This window comes from Colossoma macropomum, unplaced genomic scaffold (assembly GCF_904425465.1).
Source record: "Colossoma macropomum unplaced genomic scaffold, Colossoma_macropomum, whole genome shotgun sequence".
NCBI lineage: Eukaryota > Metazoa > Chordata > Actinopteri > Characiformes > Serrasalmidae > Colossoma > Colossoma macropomum.
The window spans coordinates 29,211,616-29,229,726 of NW_023494809.1; the positions used below are offsets into that span (position 1 = coordinate 29,211,616).

At 38.1% G+C, this 18,111-nt stretch overlaps 2 protein-coding genes across 2 annotated transcripts; both read right to left on the reverse strand.

Annotated features, from left to right (window-relative positions):
* Window positions 1-1,449: 1,449 nt before the first annotated feature.
* On the reverse strand, window positions 1,450-6,192 carry LOC118799137 (complement C1q-like protein 2). The gene is made up of 6 exons (XM_036558855.1): window positions 5,807-6,192; window positions 5,177-5,272; window positions 4,722-4,796; window positions 4,166-4,207; window positions 2,294-2,425; window positions 1,450-2,178 (listed from the first exon to the last, which is right to left on the reverse strand). The coding sequence occupies exons 1-6, from the start codon at window positions 5,886-5,888 to the stop codon at window positions 1,901-1,903; spliced, it is 705 nt and encodes a 234-aa protein (XP_036414748.1). The 5' UTR covers window positions 5,889-6,192; the 3' UTR covers window positions 1,450-1,900.
* A 3,796-nt stretch (window positions 6,193-9,988) lies between these two features.
* LOC118798718 lies at window positions 9,989-17,271 on the reverse strand. Its single transcript, XM_036558233.1, has 7 exons — window positions 17,027-17,271; window positions 16,911-16,918; window positions 16,284-16,349; window positions 14,053-14,127; window positions 12,622-12,675; window positions 12,179-12,310; window positions 9,989-10,486 (listed from the first exon to the last, which is right to left on the reverse strand). The coding sequence occupies exons 1-7, from the start codon at window positions 17,269-17,271 to the stop codon at window positions 10,209-10,211; spliced, it is 858 nt and encodes a 285-aa protein (XP_036414126.1). The 3' UTR covers window positions 9,989-10,208.
* Between the last annotated feature and the right edge of the window lie 840 nt (window positions 17,272-18,111).

Here is an 18,111-nt window from a genome sequence, read left to right on the forward strand (position 1 = left end):
GAGGAAAAAAGTGGTTGAGTGGTTTGTCTGAACTATGTACAATCCTTTAGGCTGAAAATATTAAATATGATACTTAGTTACCAAAGAGTCTAATAAAATTTAAATAAACAAAAACAAAAACAATATATATATACACACACACACACCTAGTTGGATTTGTAAAGTTAAAGCTTAGTGACACCTTTAAGTTAAGTTACCCTTTATTAGTCCCACAATGGGGAAATTCACCTCTGCGTTCTAACCCGTCCGTGCAGTGAAACACCACATACACACTAGTGAACACACATTTACATTTATGGCATTTGCTCTTATCCAGAGCGACTTACAATTTGATAATTTTACACATATAGGCAAAGGTAGTGTTAGGAGTCTTGCCCAAGCACTCTTATTGGTATAGTGTAGGGTGCTTACCCACGCAGAGATTGAACCCCAGTCTACAGCATAGAAGGCAGAGGTGTTACCCACTACACTATACCAACCACACACACTAGGGGGCTGTGGGCACACTTGCCTGGAGCGGTGGGCAGCCCTATACATTGTGCCTGGGAGAAGTTGGGGGCTCAAGGGCACCTCAGTCATGTTCTGTCACCTCAGGGGATTGAACCAGCGACCTTCCAGTCACAAAGCTGGTTCCCTAACCTCCAGCCCACGACTGCCCCCGTGAATTGACATTCTAATAGTAATTTTTGAATGTATGATGTGGTGCCTGTATTCCCCAAATATAAGTATTTTGTAATATCTATAAAATATTAATTAAAAAAAAGCTTTAATTGGCCTGTGCAGAAACTACAAATGTAAGAAAAGGGTTCCACATGATTGAAGACTGTCATGTTAGTTTTGTTGACATATTAATGGATGTGGCTGCACTGCGCTCTAGTTTAGTTCACAATGGAAAATGTTGGATTTATTTAAATATGTTAAATAGTCCCACACTACTGCGTTAAATAGCTTTCAAGGTGTTCAGTTGAGTAACTCAAGTAAATCACAGGAGGAAAAGAACCAAGTTAACAGATTTAAGTTGAATATACATAATTTCAGAGTCCCTACTGTACCTTTGAGCTGTTGTAGAATTGCGCTCAGTAGTAAGTTATACAGTAATTTGCACTGAGAGCCAACAGTGTAGGCTTGGCCATTAACCATGGAGTATAAGACACATGCACACCAAAGGAATATGCCGATACACGATGCCAGGAACCAATGGAAAAGATGTGGAGTTACACTTAACCAGATTACACTGAGCAAACAAACACTTACACAGTAAATATGTACCGTAGATGATGAAAAGCAAAAGTTCTTTGCTATTTTACGTTGAGAAACGTTATTCTTGAATTGTTGCGCTATTTGATCGTGCAGTCTTTCACAGAGTGGTGAACCCCTCCTCATCTTCACTTCTGAAAGACTCAGCCTCTCTGAGATGCTCTTTATACCCAATCGTTATTGACCTGTTGCCAATTAACCACCAGGTGTTCTGGTGGTTAGCATTACACAACTTTACCAGCCTTTTGTTGCCCCCATCCCAACTTTTTTTGGAACATGTTATTGGCATCAAATGCCTTTGTGGTGTAATTAAATGTTCTTCTGTTTAAATTTTGTTTTTAAGTAAAGTAAATACTCAAATTACTCAAAACTCAATAATGTGTATAAGTAGGTTATAAGAGCTTGTTAATATTCACAATGGTTACACAAGTAAATTCATTTTTAAGTAGAATTTCTTTTTTTTCCTTTCGTTATGCTACAAACAACACAGGATTACAGTGGATTACTAATACAAAATTAGCTGCCATTTAGAAAAAAAATGAGAAATAAAGAAGACAAGCAGGAAAATACATAATAATGAATACGTGCTGGGTCATTTTGCTTTCTGGAGTTTCTTTCCATTGTCCATTCAATGATTAACTGCTCAAAAGGAGAACAGCATTTGACCACTAAAGGTGCTATGATGAAACCAGTCATCATATACCCATGCGTTAGCGCTGACCTTCAGACAGACGACGTCTCCAACTTCCAGTAACAGTGAGACTCCATTAGAGGAACTCACGTTGCCCTGGGGTTGATAAGCATGTGTTCCAGCTATGTGTTGTCCATTCTTATGTAATTCCACTGTTGCAGATCTTCCAGCGCCTCCATGGAGGGAGAATCTGAAGTGATAGACTCCTCTCACAGGTGCAGTGAAAAACCCTGCATAGACGTAGACATAGTATAATATACATACATCATAGTATAATGTATGTTTTTTTTTATTAAATGTAAAAAAAAACCATTTCAGTATCTATAATGTGTATGAACAGTCTACCTGTAACTGGGTTGTAAGCGTTGCCGATGTTGGTGAAGACGTGTTTGTAGACCAGAGTAATGCCAGTGCTGTATGGTCCAGTATGACCAGCTTCACCTCCTGAGAGAGATGCTGAAAACGCCACTTTTCTCTCTTCAGTAAACAAAAGATTTTACATGTTTGGTTAAATCAAGTAAGAACCGTTGAATGTTGTCATTTTCAGTAAAACATTCATTTCCACAGACCTCCCAAATTCTCCTTCTCACCTCTATAAACAAACGAGTCTAACATTAATAAATGAGGGATAAACAAGTTTATATAGTTAAAAATGTGGTTTATGTAGTTATTTTCCCCCAATATGTTAAATTAAGCAGTTATTGTGCATTAAAATACACAGACGTGTTCTCTGTAGAGGATGTGACCGGTATGAAAAGTGCTCTATAGATAAAGATATTATTAAAGATTAATTATTATTATTTCACTTAGAGATTCAACAAAACCAGGGGTGCCCAAACTTTTTACCAGGGCTGCCCAAACGTTTGCGTATGACCATATAAGTCACAGTTAAGCACTATAATTGCACCACTTTGAAGCACATAATTCATTCAGTATTCACACAGTTTAAATTCCCTGTTTGAAAATGTGCAGAAAATGATACACTGAATGAAATTCACATGACGGGATGGAGACCCGAAAACTTTTAGAAGTTAGGAGGGCAGCCAAAAATGTAATCCTGCTTAGGTGCTCCAGAAAAGGAAAGTTAATTTAATATCTCTGTTACGGGGTTAACATAGTTTTTAAAGCCCAATATTTCTCTCACCTCCCAACTTCCAAATCACGTTTGAGTGTTGATCATTTCAAAGCTTTTCAATGGTGTCTGATAGAAGATGCCAGACAGGTTAGTTTGAGTGAGTTGAATTCAATGCTGAATATTTCCAGTTTAATAGTGTTCTGTGGGTCTCTGAAATGGCTCACCACCAAAAACACATCCGGCCAACAGGAGATCTATGGTTTAAAATGGCTCATTGATAAAAACAGCTGAAAGGAGACATGAATTGTTTAATGGTTCAACCAACAGATGACTGGTCAACCAATAGTTCGGTACCACATCAGTCCTGAAAGACCTTACAGACTGTAATTTTTCGTTAGCTACTAGCTAGGCGAGATTGTGGTCTGTGTTGCTATGGTGACCAGCAGTCTGCACTGATCTTCAGGGTTAAAGGGTGAATTAGCAGTTCTACTGTGAGCCCCCAGTGGGCCATGGTGGTACTGCTAGTAGGCCTTGGCTGTCTGTTTTTAAACTGCAATTGTTACGATATAGCAGACTGTGGTTGGAACAACACTCTGTAGGGTTGTAGGACCAAATTTAGTAAATGGTTTGGGATTCAACTGATAATAACTTGCCTCAGACAAGAAGCTGTGGTGAAGTACCAATTGGCTGGCAGGGCTACCAGTAGCTATCACAAATTTAAATTAATTATAAATAGGGTAGATCCTAAATCGAATTAACTGAAGCTCAAGCATGGAGTCTAACACAGGCACATTGACACACACTTTCTAAACGTTAAAGCTAATCAGGCGCATCTGAACAGTGTAATGCTCTGTAGTGCAGTGATTCCAGGAATACATGATAATAATTCAGCAGCCTGTCAGGATCTCAGTCCGACAGATCATCTGTGAAACTATTTGGAATAAAGATCCACAACTAGCCAACTTAACACAAAATACTGGAGTCAGCATGAGCCAGAATAACTGTGGAATAATTTTGCTGTTGAGGACACAGTGCAGAATCAGAAAGACATCCCTTATGTTTTGCAGTATCTGTATGCACAAACAATACCTTTTCTCTTTATAATTTGTTCAAATATTATGTTAAAAAATGGTATTTATTACCTTGATTCTCCTTTTTCAGCTTCTCCACTTGGTTGTCAAAGTCTTTCAGTAACAAAAGTACACAGTACATCAGTTAGTCATTCATGTCACAGTGAAAGCACATTCATTTCCATAAAAAATTCATCCAAAATCAACACTTTAAATGAACAAAACACATGAATGCAGATCGCTGGTCAATACTGAAACTTTCTGAGAATCATCAGGCAGTTCTTTGTGTGCAAAGCCTAATGACTGTGTCCACTTAAATACATATCTCAATTGGAAATTCATAAGAACTGAAACATAGGAGAATATTCCCTGTTGTCTGTGGTTCAATAGTTCGAGTCTGTGCTGCAGCACCATCATCAGAAGGGTCGGTGGTTTGCAGGTGAGGTTTGCACAGCATTAACCCTTTAAAATCCCAGGCTTATTGCATACTAAAGCTTATAAATCAATAACTATAGGGACTTACTGGCTGAGCTATTCTTAGACTTCCTAAACTTTGGGCTCACCTATGGGCCCTGGCCATTCAAGGGGTTAAACATTGTTACTGACTAAATCAATTATAGACGTTTACCGTTATTTTTTGTTTTCAGTTCCTCCAGTTCAGTCCCAAATCTGGCCTCCATGGCACTCTGATTCACTGCTTGAGCTAAAGATGAACACAGAGGATTAAAGTGTGAACACATCATGAACAAAATAATCATCAGCTCAAGTAAACATTATAGTTTGGGTCCCACGTCTTAGACCAGTGGTGGGGAACCGAGGGCCAGAGTCCAGCACAGTTTACTGATTTTTCTGCTGTGACTCAACAACTAAACCTCCTGATAAACTGCTGAGTCCAATCAGGTGTGTTTAAGCAATAAAATCACCAAACTGTGCTGGAATCGGCCCTTTAAGACCAGAGCTCTCCACCCATGTCTTAGACTAAGAATGCGGCCAGGCTGTCTACATGTCAGCCCAGTAACTACTGTTTCAACTAATCTTGCATAACATTGACTTTATCAGTGATTGGATTATAATTTAACTCACCTTCCGTCTTCTTCCTCAGTTCCTCCACTTGACTTTCACTGGCTCTCAGTCTGCTCTCTATGTTGTTCACTGCGGTCGTCGTGTGTCCCTGCTCAAATTGTACAGATAGAACAAAGATGGAGTGACTGAAAAACAAAACTGTCTGGGAAACTTGTGTGTGTTCATTATATGATCATATTTGACTGTGTGCAGCTTGAGAGACGGTGAAGTTACAATTTGGTTCACACTCATATTAATGCTGGTTAAAGGTTGCGTCTCATGTTTTAACTCTGTGGTTTTCAGTCCTGGTCCTGCAGTAACACTGCCCTACATGTAATGCTCTCTCTGCTCTAACACACCCAGCTCACTTCAGGAGGAGCTTCTTAATTGGGTACTTAGTTTTTAAGTAGTTCAGGTGTCTTGGAAGCAGGAAATACTCTAAAAGTGCAGGACAGTGTGACTCTAGCACCAGGACTGAGACTCAGAAATGACAGATATGGTATCTTTTATCAGAGATTGAAAGATATAGAGCAAATGAGCAGTCATAGAGGCTGAGATAAAAAGTGTTACCACTCGTCCACGTCTCCTCTACGTATTGTTTTTTACTTCTCTTTGATTAACATTAAGACAGAAACCTGTTCAGTGACTCACCTTGGTTTATCTGACTCTCCTCCTCCACCTTCCTCTTGAGTTCCTCCACTTGACTCTCACTGGCTCTCAGTCTGCTCTCCATGTGTTCACTGCAGTCGTCGTGTGTCTCTGCTCAACTTTCAGCTCTGCCAGCATAGCGCTCATCTCTCTCAGTACAGAGTGAAGGTCCGGCTGGCAGCTTTGTTGGGTGGAGGTTGTGGCTGGAGGTTCAGTTCTGGGATCCTCAGCCTGAATCTGGTTCCCTCTGCCTTCATAATGACTCAGAATGATGTCATTCACACTGACCGACTGTACCTCCAACAAACTGCAGCACAGCAGCACCAGCAGAGAAACAGCTCTCATCCTTAACAGGCTTCCTTTGTCTTCTTGGGATTAAGTGGTGGACTCATATAAATATATACAGTGCGGTTAGTCATTAACTGCATTATGTTAATGTTATATGTTCTGTAATTTGCTCTCTAACATGAATCTTTAATAGCTGATATGTTTTATCTCATCTCGTCCTTGAAAACACTATAAAACAAAGTAAACATGATGTTGTTACACTGGCCGCACGTGTTCTGACAGAGATGCAGTAAAAACGTGAAGGCTGATTACTGGCACTAGATAATTTATATTGAAGGAACATATTTTCACATGTTTAGAAGTGCTGCATCAATATGAGCCAACTTTAGTCACGTGACAATCCGAAAGTGATGCAATAACTTCTACCAGCTACTTTTTAACTCGTGTCTTTGGTTAAAATAATCCACCATAAATTCAGTTTTTTTCATATTTTTATGAAATTAGGTCACTTTTTAAAGTAACGACCTTCGTTGATAACTCCTAATTAAAGTTGAAAGATTATGTAGTTCGTTCAGAGTGAAAATGGTTACATAAGCAAGTTTACATTTTATTAATTCCTTATTTCTTTCAGTCATAACAAGAAGAAGACCATAGACCGACATACAATAGTACATATTCCGTAGAATACACCATTTACAATAGTTCCGGTGATGAAAAGTGTTAAGCTAAAAGAGTTTAAAAATTAGGATTCTGTTGTCAGCTGCTGAAATAGAACAGTGGGAAGCAGATGACAAACAAAGAAAAGTAGAAAAGTATGTAACAACAAATAATATGTTTCTACAGTTGCATTCCATCAGTCATTTAATGATGAACTGCTCAAGTAGAGACAGAGAAGCTGACCGCTAAAGGTGTGATGGTGACGTGATATTTATCTATGAATTGACTCTGAGCTTAAAACAGATGACATCTCCAACTTCCAGACAGTAAGTCTGCATGTTCCAAATGTATTTATGATATTTATGATGAAGTATATTTTTGCAATGTGTATATATATATATATATATATATATATATATATACACATTTTCTAAGCTGCTTATCCTTCTAGTTCGAAGGGAGGAGCTGGAGCCAATCTCAGCGGTCATTGGGCGAAAGGCAGGAAACACCCTGGACAGGCCGCCGGTCCATATATATATATAAAAATATATATAAAATGTATTTAAAAAAGGGAGGAGGTCTCTTGTAGAGCTCAGATATTTCATAACACCACTTCTGTTTCAGCATTAGATTTTAACCGTACAGAGGCCACAGGCACATCACATCACATGCATTAATGTGCCAATCATTAAAGCAGTGGAGGGAAACAGTCTTGCAGAGTTCATTGTTTGGTTTTTAGACAGCTGATTCAACTCAGCAGCTAAGACCTGATTCTGCATTACTGATTAACTGATACTTTAAGCTTCAACTTCCTAAGAACTAAAAAAGTCTAAAAAGTAAAGAGGCAGCTGGAAATTAAAAACAAAGCCTGTTCTATATGAAAATATGTTTTCTATAGTATCATTCGTTTGACAGTTTAATGACCAGTTGCTCAAAGACAGAATTATTTTGAAATAGAAGCATCTAGGAGCGACAACAACTCAGCCACAAAGCGACCACACAAACTTACAGAGCAGGGCTGCCGAGTGCTGAAGTGCATAGCACATAGAAATTACCTCTGCATCACAGCAGAGCTCTAAACTGTCTCTGGAAGCAACATCAGCACAAGAGCTGTGTGTCAGGAGCTTCACGAAATGGGTTTCCATGGCTGAGCAGCTGCACACAAGCCCAAGATCACTATGTGCAATGCCAAGTGTCGGCTGGAGTGGGTGTAAAGCGCCGCCACTGGACTCTGGAGTAGTGCAAATGTGTTCTCTGGAGTGATGAATCAGCTTCTCTATCTGTCAGTCTGATGATGAATCTCGGTTTGGTGGATGCCAGGAGAACGTTAACCTACCGGAATGCAGAGTGCCAACAGTAAAGTTTGGTGGAGGAGGGATGATGGGCTGGGCTGTTTTTCAGGGTTTGGGCCCCTCAGTTCCAGTGAAGGGAGACCTTTATGACAATTGTATGCTTCCAGTTTTGTGTCAGCAGTCTGGGCCTTTCCTGTTCCACCATGACTGCTCCACGAAGACGTGGTTTGACGAGTTTGGTGTATAAAGACGTGTAAAAAGTCGCCCATTTTGCTCTCCAGCAGCTTGTTTCCATCAGACTTACTGTAATGACACTGTAAGAAACGGAATAAAACTTTTCTCTTGCTACAAATTTCCCTTACTAATTTATTTATTTATTTATTTATTTGCCTGCCACCACCCCACCTCATCGGAGGACTATTAAAACTTGATTTTATTTGTAAAGTATTCATGAGGGAGTACATGTAAGCATAAAGCATAAACAAACAGACGGACAAACAACGGAAAGAGAAGGAAAAAAGATAATAACAATGAGAAAATAAGCAAAAGAACTTAATGAGAAGCGAACGTTAACAACACTAACAGTGTCTGTGATATGATACTTCTTGTCGTACAGAGATAGAATTGTGTATGTGTGTTTGAGTTTACAACTTCCCTTATTACAACAAGAAAGAATGCTGTAGATTGAAAATGGTCACATTAGCAAGTTTACATTATCTGTGATTTCCTTTTTTTCCTTTAACAATGACAAGAACAGCATGTTACACTGGCTTAATTCCAAAAATACAATCAAAAAGAACATCCTAAGATTAAAAAGTCATAAAATGGAAATGTTATGACTCTGTATGACAGGGTTGTTTGTTTGTGGAACTGAAGTGCTGCATCAACACGAGCCAACTTTGATCATATGATAATCTGAAAGTAGAAGTCTGAGAGTGTTATCTCTCTGATAACAGTAGTGAAGCAACTTCTATCAGTTACTTTTTAACTTTCACATCCTTTGTTACGATAATCCACAACATCATGTTTTACAGCTCACAAACTGAGTCATTTTTTGCCAGATCAGTATTAATGTTGTTTTGTTCCAGCCAGTCTGTAAAGCATCTTACAGCCCATTTAGTTTGGCGAATGGTGTTGGGTTCATTTCTGGCTGATTCCAGGTTGTTTAGCTGTTCTTCTGTCACAGCTGCCGACTGAAAAGCTGCTCAGTGGTGATGACAGTTTGGGAATTTAGTGTCGTCTCATCTTCAGAGTCTGACCAAATCGGCTGTCGGTCAAACGTGATCTTAAAAGTGTCCATTTTCTGTTTGTGGCAAAGTAAGAAGTAAAACGTTCAGATGTCTTGAGCGTCTCCTACAGCTGTCAAAGTCGTTGCTTAGCAACGGCGTCTCAGCGGAGTGATACAGTGTTTGTGAAAAACCTGTGATGTTATGGTGAAATAACAGCACGGTTAGAACACTTCTCAACCAATCAGCTTGCGTGGCCGGAACTGACTGTTGTATAATTTATAACAATATATATCAACGTGTATCTCCATTTTTGGTCATTTTTCTACATCATTTGCACTCATGGCTGTCCTTTACATTGTCGTGATGAATTGACCAATAGAAATGCTCCATAATTATTTGGAATAAAACCTCTTTAGATTAATTTACATCAGGTTTCTCCTGTAAAGCTACTGTTTTAGAGACGTTTTTCTTTGGACAGCCAAGAAAAGCAAGTTTACAATACAAATTCCTTTTTCCTATTAGCCATGACAAGAACAGCATGGTAAGCAGACACACGTTATTACTAACTCTACACTATATACTGGTTAGAATACAGTGACGGTGACCAAGTTTCCAAGATTTAAATATAGGTATGTATGGCAGTCTGTTGTCACTTCCTGAAAATAGTAATTAGCAGTTAGAAACAAATGAGAAATGAAGAAAAGCATTGCCAATTGTTTTCTTTGTGATCCATTTATTGTGTTTTATATTACATTTTACAACAAGGGTGAGGAAAGGAAAGGGGTAGTGGAAGGCAGGACGGTGACATACATTTTTAGGAATGCACACAAATCAAAAATAAAACAAAGACAATACAAACTAGACAACTTTTCCATTTCCAATCATTTTCACAGAAATACGTTTAGCATTTATTTTCTTTTTCCATTTGATGGAAAACGCTCAAAGAGAGAAAAGCATTTGACCACTAAAGGTGCAATGGTGAGCTGCTGTATCAAACACCCACGCATTAGCTCTGAGTTTAAGACAAACAACGTCTCCTGCTTCCAGTAACTGTGAGACTCCATTTGAGGAACTCAGTCTGTCCTGGGGTTGAATAACAAGTGCTTCAACTATGTGCTGTCCATTCTTTTGTAAGACCACTGATACATCTTTTCCACCGAATCCATGAGCGGTGAATCGAAAGTAATAGACTCCTCTCACAGGTGCAGTGAAAATGCCTGTGTGGACACAGAAATATACATTATATTATACATGCATACATGCATTCATACATATGTAGATGGGTAACAAATTAAAGAAATAAACGTAACAAGTGCAGATGCTTCCAGACCATGATACAGTTAAGTAATTAATATCCCATCATGCTCTGTGGCATGTTTAAAACTGCTGAGCTCACCTCAGTTCTGATTTTGATTGGCCAAGATGACAAGAGGAAAAGATCTAAGTGACTTTGAAAGAGCGTTTATCATTGGGACATGGATGGCAGGAGCGTCACAAAGACTGCTCAACTGGCTATTGTTTTAATAAGCACTGACTTAATTGATTTGGGCCCAGTCCCATTTCACCCCTCACTCTTACCACTTAGCCCTACCCCTCTGTTTTTGTGTTCATGTCTAGGTGTAGGGTGTCCCGATTCTTGTTGAGATACAGGGGAGAAGTGTTTAATGTCGTTTCCAAATTTCCCATTCCATCTTAAATGGTGCAGCAGTTACATTCTGGTGCCTTAGGCATCAGAACTGCTGCTCCATTTAAGGTGGAACAGGAAAATTCACACAAGAAGCTGGTAAATATCTGACTTCAGCTTTATATAACTGAAGAATTAGGAGTGGGCGATAATAAATAATTGCCCCCCTCTTTGAAGGCATATGATCCCTAAATGTAACTAAAGCCCAGCAGTGAGGAGCTGAACTTTACCCTCCTCTGCTGTCACTGCAGACTGGCAGGGTCGCCTACAGAGCAGCGCTAGTAGCTGTTAATGAAGTAATGCTCTCCCATTTCAGGGGGAAGATTTTAACCAGCTCAACCAGTTTCAGTCTCCATTTCCCAAACGCTTTAGCCGAGCGCGCTAACGTTACTCCTCCTAATAAACAGACACACCTTCAGCTCCGTCTCCTCATTATTCACCACCATCACTGTAATATTTCATCATCAACATTAACACACGAAGGTGATCAGAGGGGCAGTGGAGATCGAGTCTGCAGTGTCTGAGATCTTTAAAACGCAGAGTTAGAAAAGAAAATCATCTCACAGTGAAAGCAGCGTTTTACAGTAGAAATAAATGGAGCTCATTATGCTGGTAGTGAACTATGCTGCTGACACAGCTGCCTAAAAACCATAGAAACGGACCTTAAACAGAAGTGAGGACCCTGTTGGGGTTCATCCTAAAGTTAGGACAGGATTTAGGAGGTTTAGTCAGTTAGGATGTTTGTGTGATGCTGTTTTCTTATCTGGAGTTCATGATGAGATTATGAAGTTAGGAACTGTTATTCTGTAATAGCTACTGTCCAAAAATTCATCCCATACTGAAGTCATCATGATGACTAAACAGAAAAGATTTCAGATTTCAAAAGTTTCTGGTTGTCAGGAATTGGAGCCATTCTGATGGCACTGTGTAATGAAAAGTAATGATAATAACCACCCAGATAAATGGCTATACATATACTTTTCTTAGACTGCCTATAGAAGACTTTTGCGCAGTGCTGAATAAATGTATAACTTCATGTTTAAACATATCCATTTGTTTGGTATGGTTGGAGGCCCTAAACATTTCAGTGCTTTCTCTGCTTTAACACACCATTTTAAACTCACTAATGGGCTGTGAATGAGCTGATTAGTTGGATCAGGTGTGTTGACACCAAGAAAAACACTGAAAAATGCAGGACCAGAGTTGGTGTGTATGATTAGCCCACCTGTAGCTGGGTTATAAGCATTGCCGATGTTGGTGAAGACGTGTTTGTAGACCAGAGGAAATTCAGTATTGTATGGTCCAGTATGACCAGCTTCACCTCTTGAAAGTGACGCTGAAAAAGCCACTTTTCTTTCTTGGATGAACAGAAGATTATATATCATTATATATTGTAGGTTAAATCAAGTCAGAATTCACATAATTATCAGACACTGTATTAAAACATGAACTCGTTAACCTCCACAGACCTTTCATCAGGTCCATCTTTCCCTTCCTTACCTCTACAACTGCATAAAATATTAATATTTTAGCAGTTACTGAATAATAAGCTCTAATGGTTATAACTGAATAATGAGCCAAGAAATTAATGGTTAGTACTTTAAACATAAACATATACATATATTCACAATTTTCTCAGATGCTCTTTGGAAAAGCAGAATTTATTACCTTGAATCTCCTTGTTCAGACTTTGCACTTGGCTGTTGAATGAGGTTTCCAAGTCTTTCAGTAACAGAAGTATACAGTATGTCTGTTAGTCGTTAATGTATCAAGTTAATGCACATTTGTTTTCATAAAACTTCATTCCAAATCTTGCTATGTAAATGAAAAAACACATTGATGGACATGACTGGCATAATGTTGATCTTTTTTAGTTAGAGAATTACCTACTGTTTACAAACCTGTTTCCAAAACACTTGGGATGCTGTGCAAAAATGTAAATAAAAACAGAATGCAATGATGTGTAAATCATTTAAACCTTATATTTAATTAAAAATAGTAAAAAGACAACATATCAAATCTTTGTATGTAAGGTAGAAGGCCAAAGACCAATATTGGCTGGCCATGATTTTTGGGTCCTCTGGCAGCACTAAAAACAGACATGATTCTGTAGTGGAAATCACTGCATGGGCTCAGGATCACTTCCAAAAACCACTGTGAAAACAATTTGTCGCTGCATCCACAAATGCAGGTTAAAACTGTACCATGCAAAGATGAAACCATATATTAACCGGATCCCGAAACACCGCCGCCTTCTCTGGGCCTGAGCTCATTTAGGATGGAAAGAGTGGAAAAGTGTCCTGTTCTCTGTCAAATCAAAATTTTAAATTCTTTTTGGGAATCATGAACACTGCATCCTCTGAGATAAAGATTAACCATCTTGTTATTATTATACTAGCACATCTGTGAAAACACAATTAATGCCGAACAATATATGTTACCATCCAGACAACATCTTTTTCAGGGAAGGCCTTGTTTATTTTAGCAAGACAATGTAAAACCACATTCTGCATGTATTACAGCAGCATTGCTCCATATTAAAAGAGTCCGGGGGCTAAACTGACCTGCCTGCAGTCCAGACCTGTCACCACTGAAAACATTCGGCACATTATGAAACAAAAAATATGACATAGGAGAGCCTGAACTGTTGAGCAGCTGAAATCCTAGATCAAACAAGAATAGGAAGACATTTCACTTTCAAAACTACAGCAGTGTCTCCTCAGTTCCCAAACACTTACAGAGTGTTGTTAAAAGAAGAGGTGATGAAACACAGTGGTAAACTTGCCCCGGTCCCAACTGAAGCATGTTGCTGTGACCAAATTCAAAATGTGCATATATTTTTCAAAAAACAATCAAATTTCTCAGTTTCAACATTTGATATGTTGCCTTTGCACCTTTTTTGATTAATAATACGGTTTACATGATTTTCATTTAATTTCAGTCTGTTTTTATTTATATTCTGCACAGCTTCTCAACTTTTTTGGAAACAACTTATTTTGTCGTCATGCTTAGGCCAAGAAATGCATACCAGGCAGTTACTTCTTGAAACATGAGAGAATATTTCTCTAATCTGTTTATCAATTAATTTTAGATATTTACCGTCATTTTTCGTTTTCAGCTCCTCCAGTTCAGTCCCAAATCTCGCCTCCATGACACTCTGATTCACAGCTTGAGCTAAAGATGAACACACAAAATTAAAGGCGTGTTGAACACAATGTAAGCAGATTGTAAGCAAGGAAATATTAGAGGAACACTTTTGACAACATGCCCTATTTAACTGACGCTGCTCTGTGGGCAGAAGTGATGACACAATATTATAAAGATGCTGAGAAGTGTAGGGGACACTGTGAAAGGTAACACTTTTTGTCTCAGCCTCTTTAACTTGGTGATTGTTTGATCTACAAACTACTGATTTATATCATATTAGCTAGTATTTTCAATTTCCATTAATATAAGTGCTGTAGTCCAGATGTGAAACTTAACTTTCTTAATATCTTAATTTGAAAATCAAATTTTATTACATGAACACCACTATTTCACACAAAGTCACTGGACTTCTACTTTCACCTCAGGAGAGTGGTGGGTGACATCACCCCATTGCTTATTTCTGATTGGTGAAACTGGTGTGTTATAACCATCCCCTTCACTGTACATTGAATGTAGAGTTAGATTATTGTTGTTTATTGAATAATTATGATTAAAACCTCAAAAAAACATTCAAGTGCAAAGAGGTTAACATATTTCTTTTCTCTTTGCAGTTCTCCCAGTTACTTTGTGGAAAATTGGAATTTCCTACCTTGATTCTCTTTCTTCAGTTTCTCCACTTGCTTGTCGAATGAGATTTTCAAGTCTTTCAGTTCCTCTGATTAACAAGATACACATTTGTTACAGTTTCAAGTGATTTCACACAGTTAATGCTGAGCTGTAGTGGGTTAATATTGCACTTATCTTTTCTTTATGCAAAAAGTCAGGTGCTTATGTCTTCTTTAATACATATTTCAATACGCATTTCATAGAAGAACTTTGAACTTAGACATAAGGGAACATTTCTCTAATATTTTTATAATGTAAATTGATTATAAATTTCCTCCAGTTTTGCCCCAAAGGTTGCCTCCATGGCACTCTGATTCACTGATTGAGTTAAAGATGAACACAGAGGATTAAAGTGTGTTGAACACAGAGTAAGCAATGGGGTTATAGTAATTAATTAATAATTGTTATTATTGTATTGAAGGAAGTATTAGAGCACATGTGTCAGGCTCCAGTCTTCGCAGGCCAAAACACTGCAGACTTCTGCACACTGTCTCATTAAACACACCTGATTCAGCTCATCAGCTAATTAGGCCTTGATGAACTGAATTCAGAGCGTTAGATAAGGGTAAACACTGATCTCTGCAGTACTTTGGCTCAGAATGTCCCCAGTTTGACACACCTAAATTAGAGAAACATTATTGAAAACCTTTGTAAGCATCTATAAACACATTCATTTGTTATAATGCATTCATAAGGCATTATAAACGTGGCAATAAATATATTAAAAAATGCATTACTCTTTATAGCCATGCTTATTATGCATTATGAATTGTGAACATAATACATTATAAGTACTGTTCATAACAATTTATAAGAGCTCATAAGTCGTATTTGTCCGCTCTAAGTAAAGTGAAGCGTACTGTACTAAAGCCTCCTCCAGTGTTTAAACTAGTGCTGCCATCAGTGTTTTATCCAATGTGGGAAAGGTAATGTACACCACCGTTAGCTTGGCACTAACTTAACACTTCACATCCAAAACTGACAGTATAACATGTTACACTATTTACAATGCATTATATTAACAATTCATAACGTATAATAAACATGGCTATAAAGTGTAATTCTTTTTTATAAATATTTATAACCATGTTTATAATGCCATATGAATGCATTGTAACATGTTATAAATGTGTTTATAGATGCTTACAAACGTGACATTCATAGAAAGTGTTACCATGGTTGTTTGAGCTATAACCTTCAAAACTTTATATAAGATACTATAATTGCCTGTTGTGAATAACATTAGTGTAGAAATCTACTGCTAAGTCACAAAACAAGCACATTTTTGTCAAATACAAAGTTCGGTCGTTACAGCCTGCCCCACTGTCATTGTGTCTCCTTCTCCTTCACTTGGACTCTACCATTTGGGATTGGTCTGCTTTGGCTACAACTCATGGTCATGCACACCTGCAGCTATAACCTATAATTATGATTAAAACCCCCCCAAAAAAAGCATTGAAGTGCAAGGAGGTCAACGTATTCCTTTTCTCTTAGTAGTTTGCTTTGGAATTTCCTACCTTGATTCTCCTTCTTCAGTTTCTCCACTTGTTTGTTTAATGAGATTTTCAAGTCTTTTAGTTCCTCTGAGTAGCAATGTGTTCATGTGTTACAGTCAGTAATGTCTCAAGTGAATTCACACAGTTAATGTTGAGCTGTAGTGGGTTAATATTGCACTATTTTTTGTTTAAGTCAAAAAGTCAAATGCTTATGTCTACTTTAATAAACATTTCGGTAACACTTTACTGTAGGGTGCTGTTCATAAGGCTCATGACACCTACATTGTCATGACAACTGACATAACCCTACATAACTGTTTCTAAATGCTTATTACAACAGGCATCATCTGTCAAAAAGGCTACTTTAGCAGACGTTGATCAAAATTGGCCAACTTATCCTTTATAGCAAATGACACATGTTGGAATAAGCATTAATAAACAGTTATGTGGGGTTATGTCAGTTATTATGACAAATTTATGTAGGTGTCATGGCCTTATGAACAGTACCCTATAGTAAAGTGTTACTAATATTTCGATAAGAATTTCATAGAAGTTTAAACTTTAGAGGAATGTTTTTTAAATGTAAATTGATTATAAATTTAATGTGCAGTTCTTGCAGTTCAGCCCCAAATATTGTCTCTGATTCACCACTTGAGCTAAAGATGAACACAGTGTGAGCAAAGAGATCATTATTATTTCAGTCTGATCTCTCACATGAAAGTTTTTAATCTCTAATTAAGACAGAAACATGTTCAGTGACTCACCTTGATTTTTCTGACTCTGCTCCTCCAGACTTCTTCCTCAGTTCCTCCACTTGACTCTCACTGGCTCTCAGTCTGTTCTCCATGTTGTTCACTGCAGTCGTCGTGTGTCTCTGCTCAACTTTCAGCTCTGCCAGCATAGCGCTCATCTCTCTCAGTACAGAATGGAGGTCCGGCTGGCAGCTTTGTTGGGTGGAGGTTGTGGCTGGAGGTTCAGTTCTGGAATTCTCAGCTTGAATGTCGTTCATGATGATTAATCAGAGTAATCAGATTCACACTGACTTTAAACAAACTGCAGCTCAGAAACACCAGCAGAGAAACAGCTCTCGACCTTAAAAACGCCTCCTTTGTCTTCTTGGGATTAAGTGGTAGACTCATATATATATACAGTATACTGTACACTGGTTGGTCATTAACTGTAACTTAGTGCTGTGTAATTTGCTCCGGAACATGTGAATCAGCAATAACTGATAAGCATCTTCACTTTACAGTGACAATACCATTAACCCCAGTGTGCTTAAGTGTCAGTATTTGCGCTGGTACCAGTATGTAACATTGCAACCCAACTATAAACTACCAAAGTTTTAAAGACATCTCAGTGTCAGGAAAAACACTTTTGGCTCTCTGTCTGGGGAAGAAGCACCGTAAATAAAGTCATCAGAAAGAATGCGTGTGATGTGGCTGTTTATGAGTAGAACTGAAGTGCTGCATGAGCCAACTTTGATCACATGATAATCTGAAAGTTTCATTTCTCTCTGATAACAGAAGTGCAGTAACTTCTACAAGCTACTTTTTAACTCTTGTGTCCCTGGCTAAGGTAACACACCACAAAGTCACGTTTCACAGCTCACACATTCAATATTTTGAAGTAAGTTCACATTTCATAGCAATAAGACTTACTTAATAACTTTGAATGAAAACTGAAAGTCTGAGGAACAGATTCATAAGATTTGCAAGAGCCAATCACAATCAACATGTAAAGGAGCTCATACATATTAAACACCTAGACACAATTAACAACACAGAAATGAAGAAAAACAACATTCTCAGAAACCGAGCTATGAATTTTAAAGGAAGAAGAGCTGACA